At 36.1% G+C, this 23,657-nt stretch overlaps 1 protein-coding gene and 1 pseudogene across 1 annotated transcript; both read left to right on the top strand.

The window, feature by feature from the left end:
• Positions 1–6,548: 6,548 nt before the first annotated feature.
• LOC145636812 (uncharacterized) lies at positions 6,549–8,890 on the top strand. The gene is made up of 4 exons (XM_081688356.1): positions 6,549–6,605; positions 7,194–7,927; positions 8,182–8,356; positions 8,630–8,890. The coding sequence occupies exons 1-4, from the start codon at positions 6,549–6,551 to the stop codon at positions 8,888–8,890; spliced, it is 1,227 nt and encodes a 408-aa protein (XP_081544482.1).
• A 10,181-nt stretch (positions 8,891–19,071) lies between these two features.
• Positions 19,072–19,171, top strand: LOC145637499 (small nucleolar RNA R71; annotated as a pseudogene).
• The last annotated feature ends 4,486 nt before the right edge of the window (positions 19,172–23,657 follow it).

Here is a 23,657-nt window from a genome sequence, read left to right as displayed (position 1 = left end):
TCTCTACAAGCAGGTATAATGTATATACAAGTTTTTTCAAATTTTTTTTAGTTTTTCCTTAAGTTATTTATTTAAGCATTGTTTTATTTCCTTAACATTAGTTCCCTTTTTGCATTGTACTTAGTTTTTTTTGCATTTTCTTTCCTTTAGGAATAACTTGGATTATTTCTGTTTCCTTGTAAGTAAGTTTGGTTTGTTTGTCATCATCAAAAAGGGGGAATATTGTTGGACTTAATGATTTTGATGATGACACAACCTCACTTACTTACAAACTAATAAGTGCTTGATTGGTTAAGTGTGTGCTTAGTTGCAAAGACCAGGAGAATTAACTGTCTTGTAAGAATACCATGAGGAACAAGAAGGCCAGAAGCAGAGCTATCCATAAACAAGAGATCCTTTGCAAGAACTGGTGCTTTAGAAATGAAGACTTGAGAAGAGAAGGTTCCCCTCAGCAGAAGCTTCAGAGAACAGAAGCTTTAGAGAAGAAGCTTCATTAGAGAAGAGAAGTTCGTTCCAAGGAACAGGAAGCCTCGAAGTAGAAGCTTCATAGAAGGCATGAAGACTAAATATATTTTTATATTTTAGGATTTGTGTAAGCATAAGAAGTTAATTACACTCGAAAATTCTGTGTGGATTTGGTCTTAGGAGAAAATTTTGTGCATGCTAGAAATTAGGAAAATGGTTAAAGTAGTAAACGTCTATCTTTTCTAAACTAAAAAGATTTTATTTTATTTTCTGATTTTCGAAAATATCTTGTGCAAAAGGATTTTATTTATTTTCTTATTTTCGAAAATATCTTTTGAAAAATAAAATCACCATGTTTTCCTTATCTTGCGGCGTACTCCCCATGTTCTTCTTCAAGGCATGGACATGCACATTAAGGAGTTCATGGTTCCTTAATTTAAGGGACATGATCTTCTTAGTGGGTTGGAGTAGTGGTGTAATGATGTTGCTGCACAAAGATGATTTTCCAAGGCGTTTTGCAATCTATAAATAGCTATTGATTTCTGTTAGAAAATCTCACCCTTGCTCACATAAGTTTTCTAGCTTTTAATTTGAGTCAAGTGTCAATTCCACACAAGTTCATTAGAGTGTTCTTAATGTTCTTATACTAGAGTTTGTTTTTCTTTCAAGTTGTAATTTGGGGAATGGGGAAGTTTGAGTGAATTTTTGTGTATGAGAAAGAGAAGTGAGAAAGAGAACAGAAAACAGAGAAGTGAGAAGAGAGAAAGAGAAGAGAAGAGTGACAAGTTGGGTGACTTGTTTCTCAGGGTTTCAAGTTCGTAGAGGAACTTGAGTTTGAGTCTTTAGTTTGTAATAGGACCATTTTCCCTATTCTAGTGAAGATTCGTTTCCCAAAATCCCAAGTGGTCATGGTTTTTCTCCTTGTTAGGGCCAAGGAGTTTTCCACGTAAAAAATCTCTCTTGCATTCTTTAGTTCCTTTAGTTAATCTTTTTGTTCCTTTAGCTTACTTAGTTTTTAATTTCGCAAAAAGTTGGCTAAATTCTCATACTACAATTCAACCCCCCCTTCTTGTAGTATTCTTTGAAATAACACTAATTATATGTGTGAATTAAAGATTAAATCAGTAGAGTTGAAACAGGAGGAGCTGATCCGGAATCTGACGACTGCTAATGATGAAGCCAACAGCCGGGCTAATGACCTTGATCAAAAACTAGCAGATGCTAAAGCTGAGCTCAAGGCATTAGAGGACGCTGATAAGGAGAAAATGAAGCTCCGGGCAGGCGTCGCCCGGTTGGGGGTGGAGATTGTTAACCTGCGGAACAAGCAGGCTGATGAGATCGCCAAGGAGCAGACTCAGCTGATGGAGTAGAATGAGCGGGACAATGCGGCCCGCCTGAAGATAACCTGAGGCTCCTCTATTCGGATATAGACTTTGAAGAATACAAACTTAGGTATAACTACGCCACTACGGTGTATGATGCCCAAGTTTTGGGAGAGGCAGCTCCGCCTCGCTTCAAAGACTGGGCTGCTGAGCTGGGATATGAAGTCTCAGACAATGAAGCAGAGCCGGCGAAGGACGAAAAAAATGAAGGCAGCCAGCCTCAAGCGGCTGATAATCAATCAGAAGCCCTCCCAACCGGTCAAACCAGCCGGGTCAGCAGCCTCCACCTCAGCCTTCACTACAACAAATTGACCTTTGTGCCACGAGTAAAATCGTGTCGCAAGTTAAAAATTTCCGTGGCTATGCAATTTTGCCACGGGAATTTTGAAATTTACTCTCGTGGCACAAGAGGCCGTGGCTAGAAATTTGCCACGGGAAAACGAATATCGTGGCAAATTTTGAATTTTAAGCCACAGTTATTCCCGTGGCAAACAAATTGTAATGCCACGAATATTAACGTGGCTAACATCTTATTCGCCACAAACTATACCGTAGCTAATTACCCTTATAGCCAAAAATATTACCGTGGCTATAAGTTTGTTTGCCACTAATACCACCGTAGCTAAATAAACTATGTTGCTACAATAATTAATGTGGTCAATAATTTTTGTTAAATAAATTCAATGCCACAATATTAATTAATGTGACAAACAAAATCTTATGACACTAATACCACTTTGGCTGAAATTTTTTTTAGGATTTTTTTTTTCTCAAAAATTACACATTTGTCATTCTTGAAATAATTATGTAACATAATAAAATTTTACATCGACATTTGATATCCATATGTACAAACATACTACAACTAGGAGTCGGTATCCATACATAAAAAACATATACTAGTATACTATATATGTTAATATGTCTCAATTGTCTCACAACCGGCTCACTAGGTTAATAAAAAAAACCAAAAACTAAAACAAAAATTTAAATCCTAAATAAAAGCATGTGTTAATACGCCTTGTGCTCCGCATTATCGACTCCGCATTATCCTTTTTACCTACAATAAATGAAGAAAAAAAAAATTAAATAAGTTGTATACAAGTGTAGAATGCTCATGCTAGTGATAAGCTATTAAATATTTATGCAAATGGAGGAACAAGAATGATCAAATCCCCAAAAGTAGAGCTATAAGACCACAAATCCTCATTATAGTCCCAATATTAGACAGCTTAATGAATGGTTGGCACCCATAAAAGATACATAGTCGTACCTTAGTATGTTTCAGTTGATGGCCTTGCTATGATTAAAAACCGAAGGGAGCATCCACTGTCTTCCAAGCAACATTAGATGCCAAAGAAAAGCTATTTCCATGAAATTAAATTGGACCTTCTCTGGAACCTCCTGAACAAAATAGTAAACATAAATCAATATTCAGAATAGTGTATCACACAAGATGAATTAAGCTAAGGGGACGATTTTATAAATGTCTTAAAGATCTTATTAATCATGGGAACTAAGGGTCTTTTCAACTGACTTTGATTCATCTATCTTTTAACAGCAATTTGAATCATGAACTTTATGATCGGAGTTACTATCAGTCATACCCCTTCAATTTTTTTAATTTTATTTTAAACCTGGATTACTACTTATGCTTTTAACTGTCAATTTTTTCAGGAAATAATATGACTTTCTTTTAATGTTTATTTTTGGTTTAGCTCTTTGCAACTAATATAATGGGGTGGATTGGATTGGACGTATCTTATTATATTTCTTGTAGCATAGAAATATAATACACGAAATTATTGATTAGAGTGTGTTGTGAATTGTTAAGCTGAAAGGTACAGAAGGACAAGAAATTTATTATCGCATATTCAAAAGCTCTAGCTTGATTTTCATAAGTACATGTCCTAGTTTTATTCTGCAAACCACATTTTGTAAGGGAAGATGTAATGGTACCATTTTTCTTCAGAACTTAGTTTTCCCATGCTAATGGAATAAGTAGCTATGACACTTTGAAGACAACATACCTTTTTTTATCACTTAGCTCATTTATTTTAAATCTAGGTTTCTTTACTTCTGAAGTTAATAAGCTCAGATGACTGTACAAGATTCTAATTTCTAAGCAACAACTAACATAGACCATCTAGATACACTTCCTCAAGACTACTTCAATCCTAAACTACTGTCACAAACACCCATACAAAATTATAGCACAAACATGTTTAACTTGATCATTTAAACAAACTACAAAATCAGATTCTTGTAGCTACCAAAACCCAGCAGATTAAACCACTAACACAAACACCCAAAAAAAACCTGCAGCAAATGAAATAATTATGGATATTGACAAGTAATATTTATTAAAAGGGGTAAAATAACTAACCTCTAGAAAATTTCCCTTGCATTCACGGTAGAAAAAAAGGATTTCATACATGTATCTCATCACATAATATGATTGCTTAGAAATAAACGACATAAGCAATTCTAGACTAGATTAATTACCAGAATAGCTTTCTCAATATTGCTAGTGAGTTATAACAATTGAATTGAAACCTCTGACCAAAACATGGAGTCTGCCTTCAATATCTTAGAAGGATTCAACCCTCCAAGCCTCCATCGTGATGTTCCAACATCCGATATGAATTATTAAAAAAATAAATAAACAAACAAATTAAAAACAAAACTTACATAGTTTTATTTTAGGATAAAAAAAAACATAACAAGTTCTAATTAATCTTAAGGAGATTAAAATTTTACCCTACAATCGAGTTATGTATATAATTGATTGATTCAAAATCCAGAGCTTTGGCTCAAAACAGAAAGATCCTCTTAATTACAACCTACTTCGTTCTTAACATGATCTTCAACTAAATCAAACTTAGTAAGCTAGTAGATATACTCCTAAATTAATCAAATCTTTTAGGCTCTTACCCGAGACATAACAGAAAAGGTTATTTAAATTATTTTGCCATACATAAGGAACATGATTTTAGTTGCTAATTAAGTAAATGTATATCCCTTTGTCGGAGCCTATAGCAAAACAAAGGGGCGTTTGTAAATCAATTGCCGTCCCAAGGGAGCTCCGGTTGGATTAAAATCAGGACAGACATCTAACCACACATTTTAGACACCAGGATCAATTCAACAAAAATAGGTAAATATATTTGTTCGCATATCCCCAACTACTAATGCATATATGTATAAGTCTAAGTAAGAATGTATACCTTCAATTTTAGAAAAATACTAGCAGTAACATTAACACGAACCTAGAAGCAAGAGGCAGTAAGCTTCTCACTATCCTCGCTAAAATTGATTGCAGCCAATAAGTAAGAAGATGACAGGAGGTACTAACTTTTTTTCATAAAAATAATGTTATTATGGAAGAAAACAAATGAAGAGAGTTTTAGGTAGAAGCAGCAATGGTGGTGAGAGAGTGCCAGGAGGTGAAAAAAGAGGCTTGACACACAAATAAAAACGTCTACTTCAATCTCATTAAAGAAAACTTACATTATTCTACATTTAGTGCTTCTACTAATTGCAATATCAACAATTTTCCACATATATAAACACTTAGAGATGCTAATGATACCAAGAAAGGATATCATAATTAACATCACTCATCAATTACTAAATTGGTTCATAGAAGAAATTGCCAGCAACTAGACAGCTAGTCACACCATAATAATCAATTAATCATTGACCAATTCTTAGGAGATACGGAGTAATTCCTTATCAACAACACATACAAATTCCTAAATTTAATTTTATTTAAAGTGAGAAAATAAATCAGCTTTGAACTTGAATTTCAACGAATCCAGGTAAAATTACCAAATTATATAATTATAAAGTGTAGATTATCTCTTGGAAGCAGCCGAGGAAGATTATTACTCCGTAGTAACTTCTGATAGTTTGATCCTTCAATTTCGAAACTGAAAGAAGCGGACACCTAGGCTGCGATTTTGCCAAATTCCACAAAATGAAACAACCAAAAATCAATTTAATACTTGTTAGGTAAAATTTTGATAGATAAAAAAAACCCCAATTTGCAGGTCGTTAAAAACTATTAATAAATTATAAACCCAAAACATTACCCAAACCAAAATTCATTCTCAATTAAAGAAATATATTTAAACATTACTTTTAAGAAGATGTTGTCGGAGATTCAAGCTAGGCAGCACCGGAGATTTGAGGAAGCGGGGACGTCAAACGAGAAGGCGCGGACAGTGCCGTGACAGTGACCGGTGAGGAGCGGCTCGATTGAGAGAATTCTACAATGCATGACTGGTGAGAGTTAGGGCGAATGAAGGAATTTGAAGCTGGAAGAAGGAGGGAGAGCGAAATGAAAATAGGCGGTTATAGCCTGCCTTATAGGAAAAGAAGAGTTTAGGGAAAAGGTTGTTTATTGATTTGCAGCAATTAAATGAAAATCCCCCACTAATCAATGCCTAAAAAATATGAGGTTATTGCCTAAAACCGTTGCTAATGAATATTTCCTTCGTTTTTAAATACTCGTTCGACTTTCTTTATCTTGCATTGTTGCTTGAGTGAGCAGTGTTGCTCATTAAAGCAGGTCTTTCAATATTGTTCCAATGGTCAAGCTACTGCTTTAATACTTTTTAAAGCAAGAAAGTCCCTATAATAAACCGTAGGAGATGCTTTAATAGAAGCAAATAATTAATTTTTCTAATAGTATTTAGGATGGGAGATAGAGAAATGTTTGGAGCTAAATTGAGGAGTGAGAGAGATGGAGAACGAGTCTGAATACTCATAAAAAGGGAAAGACTTGAATTTTCCAAGGCATTAGAAGATCAGATCTAACTACAAAATCTTTCTGTTGTATCAAAATTCATGGCATAAGTTTATTTTTGTTATGTCATAATTATTACCTGTGGTACTAGTGTAAAGTTCGCCACGAGAATAAACTTGTCTTGGCACAAGTTTAAAGTATGCCACGGGAAAAGATATACTCGTGGCACAAATGTAAAGTTTGCCATGGGAAAACCGTTATTCGTGGCACAAGTGATACATTAGCCACGGGAGAATAAATACCCATGGCATAAATTATTCTTTTTATTTAGGTTTTATATCATAGATCATTTTTCCCGTGGCTAGATGAAATTATGCCACGAATTTTGAATTCCCGTGGCATAATTTGTGGCACAAGTGATGATTTGTTGTAGTGCCTTATTTGTTTTTTTTATGTGCGGATGCTTTTTCAGGTTTACTATCAAAAGCTGCTCATGAAAAGAAATTAAGTGGTGCAAAAATTTGTCGCGCGGCTCCGAGAGTGTCTCATTTAGTTTTTGTGATGATAGTATTTTATTTGCAAAAGCTACTCTGCAGGAATGTTCGAAAATAGCTAAAATCGTCAGTTTATATGAGAAAGCATCTAGTCAAAAAGTCAATCTAGATAAGACAGAGGTTGCTTTTAGCAAAAGTGTGACGGTAGAAAGACAACAAGCCATTGTTGATACTCTTGGGGTTCGTGAGGTTGATAGACATGAGAAGTATTTGGGGTTACCAACGATCGTTGGTAAATCGAAGAAGGCCATTTTTGTATGCTTAAAAGAGAGAATTTGGAAAAAGTTGAATGGGTGGAAGGAGAAACCACTTTCTAATCCGGGAAAGGAGGTGCTTATAAAGGCAGTGGCCCAAGCAATCCCAACTTATATGATGAGCATTTTTAAGGTGCCGGAAGGGCTAATAGAGGAAATTCATAGTCTTCTTTGCTGGTTTTGGTGGGGATCAACTGTTAATCATAGGAAGTTGCATTGGCAAAGTTGGAAGAAATTGTGTTTACTGAAAACTAAAGGTGGGATGAGGTTTTGTGATCTTAAGTGTTTTAACCAAGCACTCTTGGAAAAGCAAATATGGAGGATACAATCGAATCCGAGCACCTTGATTTCCAAAATTCTCAAAGAACGATACTTTAAGAATTCAAATGTTCTTGAAGCTAATTGTGGTCATGACCCAAGTTATACTTGGAGAAGTATATGGGGTGCAAAGGGCTTGTTGCGTGATGGTTTGGTGTGGAGAGTGGGTGATGGACGTGACATTAAAGCTTGGAAGGATGCTTGGTTAGTAAAGGATGGCAAGCAATTTTTTTCTGCAGCAACCGAACGAAATGGATGAAAATATTCCTGTAAATTGGTTAATGGTGGAAGGGTGTATGAGGTGGGACAATAATAAAATTCGTGACCTGTTTGATGATGAAACTGCAGCTATGATACTCACAAATCCTCTGCCAAGCCATGCTATAAGGAATAATATTTATTGGGGTTACACTTAAAATGGTATGTTCACTGTAAAAATCATGTTACTGGCTTGCAAGGGATGTTACTGCCGATGTTGGTGATGTTGGCAGCAATGAGGATTGTTGGAGATCGGTTTGGCGAATACAAGGTCCGCCCAAGCTCAAGCATTTCCTATGGGGTGCTGTCAAAGGTAATCTGGCTGTAAAAGATCGCCTAATGCAGCGACATATCACAAATGAAGCATCGTGTCAGGTATGTGGGGTGGCGAGGGAGACGATCATTCATTCTTTATTTGAGTGCTTTGCTGTGAAAAAAAATATGGGAACATAGTGGTCTGGATGAATACTTAATTGATGCTCCTACATAGTCTTTTGGAGCGAGGTGGATCTGGTTGTATGGCAAAGTGGATGGAGGGGTGTTGAAGTGTATGGCAGCACTGATGTGGGCTGCGTGGCGTTGTAGGAACCTACATATTTTTTAGGATGAGCGTACTGATGCTGTTATGCTTGCGGTTGGGTTGTGCAGACTAGTGGAGGATTATATCATATGTGCACAGAAGGTGTTCCTCCCTGCTGCCCCTGCTTCTACATCCAGCAATATTGTGTGGAAATGTCCCCCCCCCCCCAAGGATGCATAAAGGCGAATGTCGATGCACATGTACCTGTTATAGGTAATGCTGGACTAGGTGTTGTCTTCAGGGACGCTGATGGAAGCCTAGTTCTGACAGCAACAAAGATGGTAAGCTCCTCTAATCCGGAGTGTGTCGAAGCTCAAGCTATGCGTTAAGCTTTACAATTGTCCATTAGATTCGAGTAAGGAAATTTGTGGGTTGAAGCAGATGTGGTGAATGTCATCCAAGCTATCCTCTCTGAAGCAAATGGTCGTGCCCCTATTCATGTTGTTTATAATGATATTAGAAAAGATAGAGCGTGGTTTAATGTGTGTTTGTTTTTGCATCCCAAGAGAAATTGCAATAAGGTAGTTCACCTAGTTGCTAGGGGGGATACGGGAGAGAATGACTAATTTTTAAGGTTTAATTCTTTTCCTAATAGTATTGTAACTCTTGCGGAAATAGACATTTCCCCTTAATTAATATAATGCTCTATTATTTCTTTAAAAAAAATTCAAATTTTTTAAAAAAATGTTATATAAGTCATTCCATTTAAACTAACTTTATTTTAATTGACTTTAGTTTTATGATTTACAAGTCTTATTATTATGTAGTCGTGCATGGCACGAGGCAAAAACTAGTTAACTATTACTTAAACAGAAAATTGCTGATAGAATACACCCCCTCCCTATCCTATGTGTCGCTTCCTCATTAAAAAAATTCCCACCATTTTGTTGTATGATGTCATCAATTATTTTTTATTTTTTATATATTTTTTTAAAAAAAACTACGCTTTATATGTATAATGTATAATAATAACAGGTATTGTATTAGATAATCATGCATATTACGATTGTTGTTGGCCTATAATTATGGAAACTATCAAATTGCATAACATAACCTATATATCCATTCAAAAACTAAGCATTGTTCGAAAAAAAAGAGTTATGACCTATGAATATGGAAACTATTAATGTTGTAAGTGACTTTTGGCCAGAATGCCAAAGTAAATTACAAGTGTAAATAAAAAAAAAAAGCACTAATTATCCTAAATTCTCTTCTATTTAATTGTGATGATAAGAGTAAATAACAAAAAGAAATTATTATCCAAAGTGATTGACATTTTGTTTAAATATTTATTGATATGTTGCATTTTTATTTCAACATTACCTTGTTCAGTGTGTGTTTTATGTATTTAAAGGTATGAAATTATTTTCCTTCCACATTTCAATTTGTAATTTACTTTTACTCATATTGATGTCAATTATTATGATTATTCGGTAGTAACTTTTCTAATCATGTAGGATATATTAATATGTCTCCACAACAATATGAGTTCATTGAAGACATAACTTCAATGAAGGAAAATATGACAATTAAGATATGAATAATACGGTTATGGAAGCCACCAAGGTTTGATAATCCAGATGACTATAATTGTAACACCCCCAAATCTCCCTCTACGGAAATACTAGTTTAATACGTATAATTATACCGTAGAGATAGACTTAGGCGTATTACCGCCGCGTGATTACGCAAGGCTACTCAAACTTACTAATTAAATCAATACTTTGCAGCGAAAACTTCAAAACTCTTCTTTATTAATAATAACTATTCATAGAAACCAATGTCATAAGTACTCGAATTAAATACAAGACCAAAACTCCTAATTTAGATGAAACCAAATCCCGGGACTCCAATGCATCAATTATTTATTCCACCTGAAAAATAACACTGCTTACCATTACGGTAAACAAGGCAAACCAAAACAATTAAGAAGTACGGATTATCAAAATATGCTAAGTAAGATAAGTGCAAGATAATTAAACTCAATTTATTTGCAAACATGCTTTTGAAATCAATTCCAATAAATTAATCCAATAATTCCAAACTCATGATTCAAAACCGATTCTCAATATTCCAATATCAATAATCAATAAAACCAATACCAGTTATTTTAAAACCAATTCCTCATATTAAAAACCAATTCCTCATAATAAACCAATTAAAACCAATAGAACCAATTCCTCTCCCAAAGTGTGCACACCCCCCAACCTTGTCTCCTTATGTTACAAGGCTATTCTTGAGAAAAGATCCGGTCATACAAAGTCCAAGGCCTTATCAATAAATCAAATCCGCATAGTGGATTACTAACATGCTTATAAAGCATAAATAATAAATTTAGTTCAATGATTCAATAAATCCTCTTTTAAATCCAATAATCCCAATTAATTCAAACTCCTTTATTAAATTCAACATGCTTTCAATATCAAACCTTTTTGAAACATTAACAATAATTTTAATCATTCAAAACATGATATAAAATTAATGCCTCAACTTAATTATTAAAACCAATCATTTAAACATACTTTTATTTCATAAATCATAATTCAATTTAATTTAAACATCACAAAATCATTCAACATGCTTATTCAACCAATCACTTTCAAGGTATCTAGCCACCCAACGTACCTTGATCCTTTCTTAGCTAAAAACATCACAAAAGAACTCTCAAGTAGCTTGATCAAAAACATCCTACAAATAAATATAACCTTAATAATCAATATAAGGTTAACAAATAATCACAAATAATTAAATTAAAACCTCCCAACTATATGTACATGAACCTTAAAATTATTTTCTCAAGAACATAATTAAAATCTGATTTTTTATTTAATTAAAACCATTTATTATAATTTTATAAAATCCCCATAATATATAATTAATTAAATAAGAGGAAAGGAGAAAAGAAAATAAATACCGAAGAAGAGAAGAGCAAGGAGGTGGCGGCAGCAGGTGGCTACCGCGGTTAGTGGTGGTCGGAGGCGGCGGTAGGTGGCGCCGGGAGTGGTGGCTGGGGTGGTGCTCGGTGGTGGCGCAAGGGAGGAGAAAGAAAATAAGGAAAAGGAGAAAAGAAAAGAAGAGAAAATGATTAGATAATTTGAGAGAAAATTATGAGAATTGTGTGAGTGTTTGATCATGAAATAAAGGGGTATTTTTAGGCTAGCATGTGTATGAATTATGGTAGGAAAATGTAGGAAGAATTATGGTAAGTAGGGTTTAAGGGGTTACTTGGAGAGGTGAATAAAAGAATTAAGGAAAGTTTTAATATTAAGGCGATTGTGTTTAATTGAATATGGAAGGTATGTATGTCATGAAAATTGATATCATAAGAGGGATTTCTTGGAGAATAATCAAGGAGGATATAAGGTAGGAGAATAAGGTGGCCAAATATTTTAGAGGTGGAAAAATAGAATTAAGGAAGATAAGAGATTTTAAGGAGATAATTAAAAATACAAATTACCAAAACAATTTTCCGAAAATCCACTTGGGGTGGCCGAAATTTTTGAGCTTTCCTAAGCTCATATTTTTGGCCCTCCTCTTTAGTATTTAGGAAATTATTTTGCTAGTTTTAAGGAATTAAAAATAATTATGTAAATAATATTTATTGTATAAAATAATTAATTAATGAAATACCAATTATTCACCAAATAATTTAACTAATAAAATCAAATTTGCACACTAGGAAATCCAAAATTATTAGATCATTAAATGGGATTTTTGGACCTTATTAAAATAATAATAAAATATAGCTTTTGCCTTAATTAAAATATTCGAAATATATAAATAATCCGATTTTTAAAATAAATAAATGGATAATAAATTTTATCCAAAATAATAATTTGTTTTTAAAATACTTTTGGGGCCAAAATTCAAATATAATTTTGGCTCCAAGATTTAAACAGTAAGTTGAATTACTAAAATACCCTTTGTAGATATCTACTTTTGGCCTCCTGTCCCGACAGGAAGTGCAATGACGGTAAATAAAGCCATCTTTGTGTTGTATCAAAGTGAAGAATACTTATGGATAACTGGTTAAGCCACAAAACACAAAAGACTAGCCCAAATTAAAGAAAAAAAGCCAAAACAAAGGTCCAATAAACTAAACCCGATCATAATAAGGCTTAAGCCCGTGCTTAAACCCTAATAATGACGGATTTAGGAGCGCCTAGGTTAAAACTTAATGCTGCCGCAGGAAAAGCCGTGCGCAACTCACAAAGTCACGCTGGGTTGCCGCGTGCAACTATTTCAGTTGCGCGCGACACCCTGCGCAACTTCCAGAGTTGCGCTACGGAAGATTTGTAATTATTCGGAAATTATACGGAAAATATAAAATCGAATCTTACCATAAAGCCGCGCGCAAGACCAATAGTTGCGCTACACATAGCAGCGCAACTCTATAACTTGCGCTGGGTTGCCACGCGCAACTTCATTTGTTGCGTGCGACACCTGCTGTGGAAGATTGCTCGAAACCCTAAACCTAATCATTCTCTATATAAATACGAGCTTAAACTGAGGCTTCAACAGACAGAAATTAACCTAAAACCCTGGCGAAATAACTTGTGAACTTGTGCAACTTAGCCCTCTTGTCCTAAACACCCACCCTTTCGATACTTTGTTACTAAGGTGAAGGTTCCCCAACAAGAAGGTGTCCATAAGTGTTCTAAACGGAGATCTAGCAAAGAGAAGTGGTAAATTCCCGAGCACTTAGTTAAATCACCTTTATTTTCTTGTTTAAAAGGACTTTAATAAATTAATTAGTGTTATTTGATCACTTTTAAAATAATTAATTAATCAATTCCATATAGTATCTTGCGTTAAATAAAGACTAGAATTGAATTAAATAATTGTTGGTTGATCACCTAAGCCAAGGCGAATCTTATTTATTTATTGTTCTTCCACGAATTTAATTAAATAAGAATAACGACTTTGCAATGTAATTCCTACGTGAATTAATGCTTGTAAATAAAATCAACTAACATAGTTTTAGGTATCACGTTGCATATATTGTTTGGTGATGAAATTGTGAAAAGGAAGAGCTAGTAGAGGCCGTACTAGGGCTAGGATGACGATTTCCCTCTAAAAGGAACGTTATCTTAGTACTCTCGCTCCCGAACTCATCTTTGGTTTATAGACCAATTTGGGCATGGGTAAACTTATTATTTATGCTAATTATTCCGTTTGAGTCAAGTGCCCAGGTCAGATAACAACCAGGCGGATGCATTGTCCAAACTGGCATCTTCTGCCTACTGTGATACGCCTCGGTCAGTCTTTTAGGAAGTTCTAGAAAAAAGAAGTATATATCAAGAACCCATTAGAATCCTGGACCGAAGCTCTACCTGTATGGATGGCATCCGGGCATATTTAACAGATGGCACGCTTCCTGATTCACCACAGGAGATAGCCGTCATGAAGAAACGAGCAGCAAACTTCGAGATGAGAAATGGAGAGCTCTTCAAGGCGGGTTTTCTTAAACCTTTATTGAAGTGTGTTACCCCAAAAAAGGGGAAAGAAGTTCTCAAAGAATTGCATGCGAGATACTGTGCCTCCCATATAGGCGGCAGGTACCTAGCTGTCAAAGCCAGGCGGCATTATTTTTGGCCTACTCTTGAAGCAGATGCTGAAGAGTTGGTGAAAAAATGCGACAAATGCCGGAGGTTTGGCAAGCTTATTCATCACCCGACTACTGATCTGACGGCAATCCACAGCCCAGTCCCGTTTGCTAAGTGGGGCATGGACATCTTGGGTCCTTATACGCCTGCACCAGGAGGAAAGCGTTATATTCTGGTGGCTGTGGATTACTTCACCAAGTGGGTGGAGGCGAAGCCGGTCAAGAACATCAAGACAAAGGATGTCATCTCTTTCATTTGGAAGAACGTCATCACCCGATTTGGGGTACCTATGTCTATGGTGTTTGATAATGGCCCTCAGTTTGAAACGCCTCACCTTAAGACTTGGTTGGGAGATCAAGGGATCTCACATTGTTTTGCATCGGTCGGCCGACCCCAAGCAAACGACCAAGTTGAAGCCTTCAACAAACTCATCTCAGACGGCATAAAAAAGAAAATTGAAAGGGCCGGTGGCTTATGGGCAGAAGAATTGATTCATGTCCTATGGGCCATCTGGACAACCGCCAAAGGGGAAACCGGTGAAACCCGATTTCTCATGGTATACGGTAATGAAGCTGTCTTGCTCTTTGAACATTATGAGCCGACTCTCAGAGTCATTCTTTATGACGAAGAGGCAAATTGGGAGGCCATGCGGCTGGCATTGGACTCCCTCCCGGAACGCAGAGGCAATGCTACCCTGCGTTATGAGATATACCGTCTGAGAATGATGAGAGCCTACAACATGAAAGTACACAAGCGCCCTTTGAAAGCCGGTGACTTTGTGTTACGAAAAATGGAGGCAACTGGTAGGGCCAATGAGCTTGGAAAGCTAACCCCCAATTGGGAAGGCCCCTACCGGATCTATGAAGAAGTTAGGGATGGCACTACCGCCTGGAAACCCCAGACGACATACGCCTGCCTAGAACTTGGAATGTAGATAACTTAAAAAAAGTACTACTTCTGAGAATTGTAAATTTTTGTAAACAAAAAGTCTATTAATGAGAATCAGGCTTTGTTTTCAGTTATGTTGTTATCTTTATAATTACTATTCCATCTAAGCGTTCCGTCTGGGCAACGCTTAGACGGATTATTTGCTAAACCAACTAAGTTTGAAACTTAGTGATGAATTCAACGTTCAAATAACATGCGGCCAATGGCCAGATTGATAATTAAACTAGGCACAAAAACGCTTAATAGCTATACAACCGGTCTCGAACAAGACCAAAGGCCAATGGCCAGATGGTTGCTTATTTTACAAAACCGCCTGTCCCAATATGGACAACGGTGTCCGGCGACACCCCTCCGGGTGCAATCGTCGCAGAGAGCAAGCTCTTTGTCAGCTCTACACATCTATGCAGCCGGCAACGATTGAACGACCAAATTGGTCAACTCATAGTCGTCTGCTCAGAATAGTCTATAGAACGATTAAGTTTTCGAAATTTCGGATGCCATGAGGCATCAGTCGGTTTTCAACCAAAGTTCTTACTTAGATTATTTATTCCAAAATTGCACATACTCTCCTAATTGGGGCAAAAGATTTTTGTGTAATGGTTATGCAACTGCCCAGACGGATTTTTACCGCCTGGGTAAGAGGTTTGGAGCACCCGTTTTAATGGCCGACTGTGCCCTTGGTTTGGGGCAATCACCATTGTGATTGATTGGGATAAAAACATCTCATACTTCAAGTATCAAATGTTTTTAAGCCAATCAATCAATTTGAAATGAAACCAACCACACAGCCGTCCAGGGGCAAGAACAGCCGGATTACAATCTGATGCATGCTTCTTATAAGTTATGAAAAATATCAAAGAATTGCAGTATAGACGCAAAATTCAATTCAAAAATTCAAACGCAAACATGTATAAAAAAACCGATTGAGTTAGAATACCTCATAAAATTAAAACTAGCACAAAGTCCAGAATGATTGTTAGCCGGAATCACATCTGGTGCAGAAACAAAAGAAACAAATTGTCAGCCCAACTCCTTAGTTGGTAAAATTAAAACATACTCGGCTTGCAAGCCGGAAAAGGAAATAAATGGCATACAGCCGCAGAATTTTGGGAGCCTGGTTCGGAGCATTGCAATAGCCGAATGACATTCTCCTATAAGCAAAGGTACCATAGGGACAAGTAAAAGTAGTTTTCTCTTGGTCATCGGGATGAATAGGAATTTGGAAAAATCCCGAGTAACCGTCAAGGAAACAATAATACTTGTGCCTCGTTAGTCTTTCAAGCATTTGATCAATGAAAGGAAGGGGGAAATGATCTTTCTTAGTGGATGTGTTTAGACGTCTATAGTCTATACACATCCGCCAACCGGTGACCGTCCTTGTTGGAATTAGCTCACCTTTTTCATTCTTGACAACGGTCATGCCTCCCTTCTTTGGAACAACATGAACGGGTGAGACCCATCTAGAACTTGAGATGGGGAATATGATTCCCGTATCTAAAAGCTTAGTGATCTCTTTCTTCACTACCTCCCCTATTTGGGGATGTAATTTCCGTTGTCGTTCCATAGAAGGAAGGGCACCCTCCTCAAGGGTTATGTGGTGTGTACATAAAGCGGGGCTTATACCTTTGAGGTCATCAATGGTATAACCCAAAGCACCTTGGTGCTTTCTCAAAACACCGCATAACACTTGAGCTTGGCTTTTACTCAAAGATGCACTAACAATCATGGGGTAAGTGGAATTTGGGCCTAAGAATTCATACTTTAGGTGTGATGGTAAAGGTTTAAGCTCTACCATAGGAACACATTTACCTTCCTTGATTGAAGCCGCTTGCAAAGCCTCTTGGCTTGAGATTTTCATGCAAATTTTCTCATCACTTCCCTCAACGCTTCCATCCAACAAGCTCTCATACAAAGCCATGTCCTTGCTAGGAGCACCTATCTTTTCCTTGTTCAATAAAACACACTCGAGAGGATCATTAGTTGTGAGCAAGTGCTCATGCATTGAATGTACAAGATTATCTAAGATTTCAACTCTCATGCAATTCTCAAGAGATGAAGAAGGATATTTCATACTTTCATTCAAATCAAATTCAACTCCCTCATCTCCAATTTTAAGTGAAATCTTAGCACTTTTGACATCAATCAAAGCACCCGAAGTAGCAAGAAATGGTCTACCAAGAAAATAGGAATTGTAGAATCCTCATCTATGTCAAGGACCACAAAATCTACTGGAATGATGAACTTTCCTACCCTTAAGGGAACATCCTCTATCTTACCCCTTGGGATCCTAATTGATCTATAGGCTAGTTGCAAGGTAATGTTGGTAGGTAAAAGTTCTCCCTTCTATAGTCTTTGATATACCGAGTATGGCATGATGCTAACACTAGCTCCTAAATCACACAAGGCATTATCAATTTGCATTTTGTAAATAGCACTAGGGATAGAAAATTTTCTGGGATCCTTCAACTTGGGTGGGATTTTGTTCATTATGATTGCACTATAATTCTCGGTCAAGTTAACCGTTTCCGCCACATCACAAGTTCTTTTTACACTCAAAATTTCCTTAAGGAACTTTGCATAATTTGGTATTTGTTCTATCACATTGGTAAAAGGAAGAGTAAGATGAAGTTGTCTAAGCATCTCTATAAATTTCCCAAATTGCTCGTCTAGCTTGTGCCTATTAAACTTTTGGGGGTAAGGGAGCTTAGGTTTGTAAACTTTTCTTTCTCTCTCTTTCACCTTTTCAACTTGTTCCTTATTGACTTCCTCAACTAAAGTATTCTCATCTCCCTCATTCTCAATTTGGCCATTGCTAGGACTATCATTAACATCACTCTTCTTAGAGATTTCACTCTTAAGGACCCTACCACTTCTAGTCACAATAGCATTCATAGGGCTCTTAAGATTTAAGCTTTATGAAGACAAATAAGAAAGATTTGTAAATTCCTTAAACTCATTAGCCAATTGAGAAATTTGGTTCTCTAACCCCTTATGGAAAGTTAACATGTCATTGAAGTTCTCATTGCTTAGGGTCATGTAGGTGTCCAACAATTTGGCTTGTTTTTCTATGACACCTTCCAAGAAACTCCTAAAGGAAAATGGTTGATCATACAAATCACCACTATGCTCTTGGGTATTTGGAACAAATCCAAGTGGGGCATATCTTTGACCATTCGATTGTAAATTTCCCCTACTTTGATTGTTCCAGTTACCTCTACATTGATTTTGGCCACTATCGTGATTATGGTTACCATAACCTTAGTTATAGTCCCCATATCCTTGTCCATGACCTTGACCATTATAACTATGGTTGTTATAGCTACCACAATTCCTTTAGATTCCATGGTTTCTATAACTGCCATTTTGGTTATAATTGTCATAGTTCATTTGGTTGTGATAATTCCTATTTCCAACATTCCTTTGAGCATCAAATCTAGGTCCAACATTGTTATTAGCAACTAAGTTCACATGTTCATTCTCACTCCCAACATATTCATTACAAGGAACATTAGGGCAAAAAGAAGCATCAGGGTTATTCATTCCACACAAATCACAAAATCAACATTCACTAATCATGCAACAAGAAGAAGGAAGAGAGTTAGAGGAAGGAGTACCTCCCCCCTTAATTTGAGAGGGAAGAATTGGTGCTTGTGAGGTCGCGCTCTCGAGCTTATACTTGATAGAAACTACCTCCTTTCCCAAATCCAAAATTTGAGTCGACAAATTGTTGATAGCACTGAGTTGTTCCATTGAGCATCCTATTGCACTATTCTTGTTTATCAACTCCTTCTCACCATCTTGCCATTCCATGTAGTTTCTAACTATATCCTCAATGATACCTACAACCTCTTCCTCAATCTTATTCATGATAGGGCCTCCGGCTCTGGCATCTAGACTTGCTCTCCCTTGAGGACTCAAACCGCCATAAAAAAATTTGAATGATTAGGTAAGTGGGGATTCCTTGGTGAGGACACTCACGTTGATATTCTTTGTATCCCTCCCATGCTTTATAAAGACTTTCACTAGAATTTTGCTTAAAACCTTGAATCAAAGCTCTTGCCTCCGCCGTTTTCTTTTAAGGGAAGAAACGGGAAAGGAAATCCTTGGTGACTTCATCCCAAGTTATCAAATAATTAGGCTTCACTTCCTTATCTAGCCACTCTTGAGCTCTTCCAATTTAACAAAAAGGAAATAGCTTAATCCTTATGAATTCTTGAGCTATCCCGCTCACCTTAATTGTATTGCAATATTTTTCGAATTCCTTAAGATGATTTAGGGGGATCTCATTAACTCCTCCACTATATTGTCTCCTTTCAAGTTATCATTGTCGGCTTGATTTCAAAGTCACTATCCGGGATTAATAATGGAGCAATCCCGCTCTCATACTTGTATGCACCCGGAGTACCCAACTCCTTCAATGTAACCCTTTGAGCTTCTCCCATGTTCTCTTGCATACACAAACTCAAAGGAAAATATTAGTAGCACGGCTACAAGTGTAGCCTAAAGAAGAAAATCTTTTTGTATTTTCAAATTTTTGTGAAATAGACTCTAAACAATAGCAATCATCTACGCCATTCCCCGGAAACGGCGCCATTTTTTATCTAGGGCGAGACTAGGTCGTTGAAAACTAATCTACTCTTGGTCAAAACAAAATTTATAATTTCTCAACACACCCCTACACAAAGCATAGAGTAAGTCAAGGGTCGAACCATTAGGAATGGGAAATGAATGCTAAAGTCAAAGATAAGCTATTTCGAAGCAATGAAATGAGGGGTGTCTATTCTACCAATCAAACAATCGAAATGAAAATCAGACTTAACAAGCACTAGGGTATGGATCCACATATACTCGTAATTAACTCAACTAATTGGGATTGGAGATGACTAAGTCAAGCGTTGCGAGGGAAAATCGATTAAGAAATAAAGAGAATATAGTAGGCTAATCTCTTAGAGGTCAAACTAGCACTACAAGAAAATAACCTTTTCCTAGCGATTATTTTAACCTTTAGTATCGATTGTAATTGCAACAAAAAGCTTTCCCAACGAATGGTCATTCGATACAATATCCCCCGTTGCCTTAGCCTTTAGTAGTGGTTTTCAATATCGCTAGGGTTGGCCTCAATAATCGATATGAAAAACTACATCCAATCGTGGTGATTATTGTAGTGATTACAATCGCTATAAATGTTTAACTCATTTTCTTTAAAAAAAAAAAAAACATGCGTATGATCTTTACAAGATTCGAACATGCAACCTCAAACTCTTATATTAAATGTTTCACCAATAAGCTATGACATATTTTATGTATTCTTTGTCAAACAATATTTATATATCTATTGTTGAAAAGGCTTTTCGTATCGATTTTTAGGATTTCGTGGCGATTGTAAATGATACGATTTCTCAAAATTATATAAATGTGTAAAAATAGTGTGGATATGTATTATTATCTTTTCTGTATCGATTTTATATGGGAAAACCATGAAAATTTTAAAATGATACGACTTCTTTAATTATTTCACAAACATACTTGCATATTGTAGCGAATGTACAATCGCTACAAAATAATCGCTACGAAAAGGCATTTTTCTTGTAGTGTAGCGCCAACTACGAGAGACTCTAGCTAGGAAACTTGCAAACCTACTCAATCGACAAATGTAAGTCACAAATCAATTTTCCGTATCAATGTGAACCTACAATGCAATCTAGTAAGAGAAACTTAGGTTGATCACTCCTAAATTGAACACACACGCACATAATCAATCAACCAATTTAATCACAACATCAACTCCATCTATTTCCCCCAATTAGCATAAATCAATTACTAATATATGATTCACCATTTCCCTAGCAAGAAAACTATTCACTAATCATGGTAATCAATATCAAAACTAAACTAAGCAACAAATTTATCATCATCATATTAATAAAAAATATACCAATTCAAAAATTAATCAACTTGAACAATCAACAAAGAAATTGAGATCAAAACAAAAATTGCATTAAAGTAAAGAAATCCTTACAAACTTGCTTCAATTCAATGGAGAAAAACACTTAGAATCATCAATCTTCAATCATCAATCAAGAACTTCTCTCTCTACAAACTAGAGTTTCTCTCTCTACAAATCTAACCTAATTCTATTCTAATTTCTGAAAAATTAAACTCTCCCTAAAAATAGAAAGAAAATCTATATATAGTAAAACTAACTAAGAGAAATTAGTTAGATCGTCCCCACATAAACCCGAACAGGCGCGGCCAACTACAAGAGAGAGAGCGACCGCGCAAAACTGAGTACGGAACAGGGACCTGAACAGGTGCGCTCGCGCTCAAGAGTGGCGCGCCCTCGCCACCAATCCGCGCGGTCGCGCCATGGTCGCGCGCGCCCGCGCCTGGGAGCAGAGGATCCCTCTTCCCTATCATTCCGATGCTCCTCGTGCGCTCCATTTAATGCTCTTGATAAACACGAAACCTTGCAGTTTCTAAACTCCATGATTGCGGGTTCAAGATTAGGAACCATGCCCCCACGGCTTGAATGCACAGCTCAAGGTCTTTAGGACTTACACTTCTCCATTCTTGTGCTTCAAATGGAGACCACTAGGCATCCTAATCAATACCAAACTTGGGAAGAGGCTCGGGAAACTTGGAAAACGACCTTAACTTGAAAATGAAGGAAAACAAACAAATAAAAGAGAAAATAACAAAATAAACCAAGAAATGCATAAAGAAAGAAATCAAACTAAGAAAATGCAAACTAAGAGAAATAAAGAGTAAAACTAAGGAAAAGATAAGTAAAAGAGCTATAGAATAGCATGAAATTCATCCTAAAAAGAATCAAATGAGTGCCATAAATGACACTCACCACATGTCTCCCCTCACCTCTCCCTTTCATAGAATGGAAAATCTCAAAAGCAATCATGGCATTATCAGTAATCAAGCAGCCGAAACAAAAGCACTTTGATTTACGGAAATAATATCATCAAGAAAAAATTTCAAATTATTTGCCATGGTTTTTGATATTATTTAGTAAATCACATTGCAACAACTTATTGGTCTAAACTCAGTCATGAACTTAGGATCATTGCATTTGGGGGTTAATACAATACATGTCCTATTTGTTTCTGTCAAATCAACCAAGCCATTCCACCAATTTTTAACAAGAGTAACAATATCAGGACCAAGAATATGCCAAAATTTCCGAAAAAATAGAGCATGCATACCATCCGACCCTGGAGCCTTATTCAGGTGCATTTGGAAAAGAGCGTTTTTTATCTCCACACTCGGTTCTTCATCTAGTACCTTGTTCATATCAGCCGAAACAAGGTGCTCCACACCATCAAGGGCGGGGCTGCCTCAATGTTAGATGGGTTACTTGTCGCAAAAAGGGAGGAAAAATACTCCTCCATAATGGACTTGATTCGATTGTCACCAACCTCCCAATCTCCACTTGCATTAAATAGCCCATTAATGCAATTCTTTTTGCTTCTTTGACTCGCCTTTTGGCGATAGTAAGTCGTATTTTTATCTCCATCTCGCATCTCATTAGCTTGGGATCTAGCATACCAATACGACTCCTCCATCTTACGCAGCTCATTAATTTCCCCCGCAATTTGTTCACATCTCACTAACATAGAGGCATGTGATTGTTGAATACAGGCGTCACACTTATAACAAAAACTTTTCTAACGATAAATTTTTACCAAGTGTTGTTGATGATGTGCATCAAGGACATGAAGAGAATTTCAAGTCACATCTTGAAAGAGATTCAACAATCTGAGATAGACAAATGCATCACCAGCTAAAGGCTGATTTAGTGGAGCATATTTGGTCATGTTTTGGTAGCTATAACTTGAATTGATCTTAATTTGTTAAGTTTGATATATATATATATATATATATATATATATATATTTAAAAAGGAATGTTGTTTGGTTAATTAGTTTTATTTAGTGTATTTTCAAATGTTGATTACAAAACATGCAAATAAATTTAGGGAGAAAGGTTATCAATACTCTTGATGAATACATTTAATACTTCGTATAAGCTCAAATAATCAAATCGCAAGCAAGTCATTTCATAGTACAAGTACAATACAACTTATATGAACTTATATGAAAAATTGTCAAAAATAATACAAACTTTGAGCGATCCGATAAAAACAAGTCAATTTGTTAATTATTTCTAAATAATACAAACTTTGAGGGACATTCGCTTTAAACAAGTATGGCTTTTTCAACTTGCTAATGCACTTGCATATATATTGAAATCATCAAGTCAAAAGTCATCAATTGATCCCCATGAATTGAGGTGCTAAGCGTGAAACAAAGAGGCAAGGTTAGTGGAAGCGATTTGCAAGGATAAAATTTAAATAAGAGTCACAGCTGCACTGACTATTCATAAAACTTTTAGGGTTTAAAATAGTTAATATAGATAAAATAAGAGTCCTACTTAAATTAACATAGGGTTTTAAACCTTTCCAAACTCTAAAATAAAAATATGAGATTTGGAAAGTTATTTAATAAATAAAAATAAACTATTTTTATAATAA

The sequence above is a fragment of the Chenopodium album genome, chromosome 6 (assembly GCF_948465745.1).
Source record: "Chenopodium album chromosome 6, dcCheAlbu1.1, whole genome shotgun sequence".
NCBI lineage: Eukaryota > Viridiplantae > Streptophyta > Magnoliopsida > Caryophyllales > Amaranthaceae > Chenopodium > Chenopodium album.
Note: the sequence above shows the minus strand (reverse complement) of the source record. Positions and strands in the feature narration are given on the sequence as shown.

What these genes read in the sequence shown, in the direction of transcription:
- LOC145636812 (XM_081688356.1), top strand. Translation starts at nt 6,549, where the DNA reads ATGGGAGATAGAGAAATGTTTGGAGCTAAATTGAGGAGTGAGAGAGAT. An exon ending in GTGAGAGAGATGGAGAACGA is followed by an intron (nt 6,606 to 7,193) that starts GTCTGAATACTC and finishes GCTACTCTGCAG; the next exon opens with GAATGTTCGAAAATAGCTAA. An exon ending in AAAGCTTGGAAGGATGCTTG is followed by an intron (nt 7,928 to 8,181) that starts GTTAGTAAAGGA and finishes CTGGCTTGCAAG; the next exon opens with GGATGTTACTGCCGATGTTG.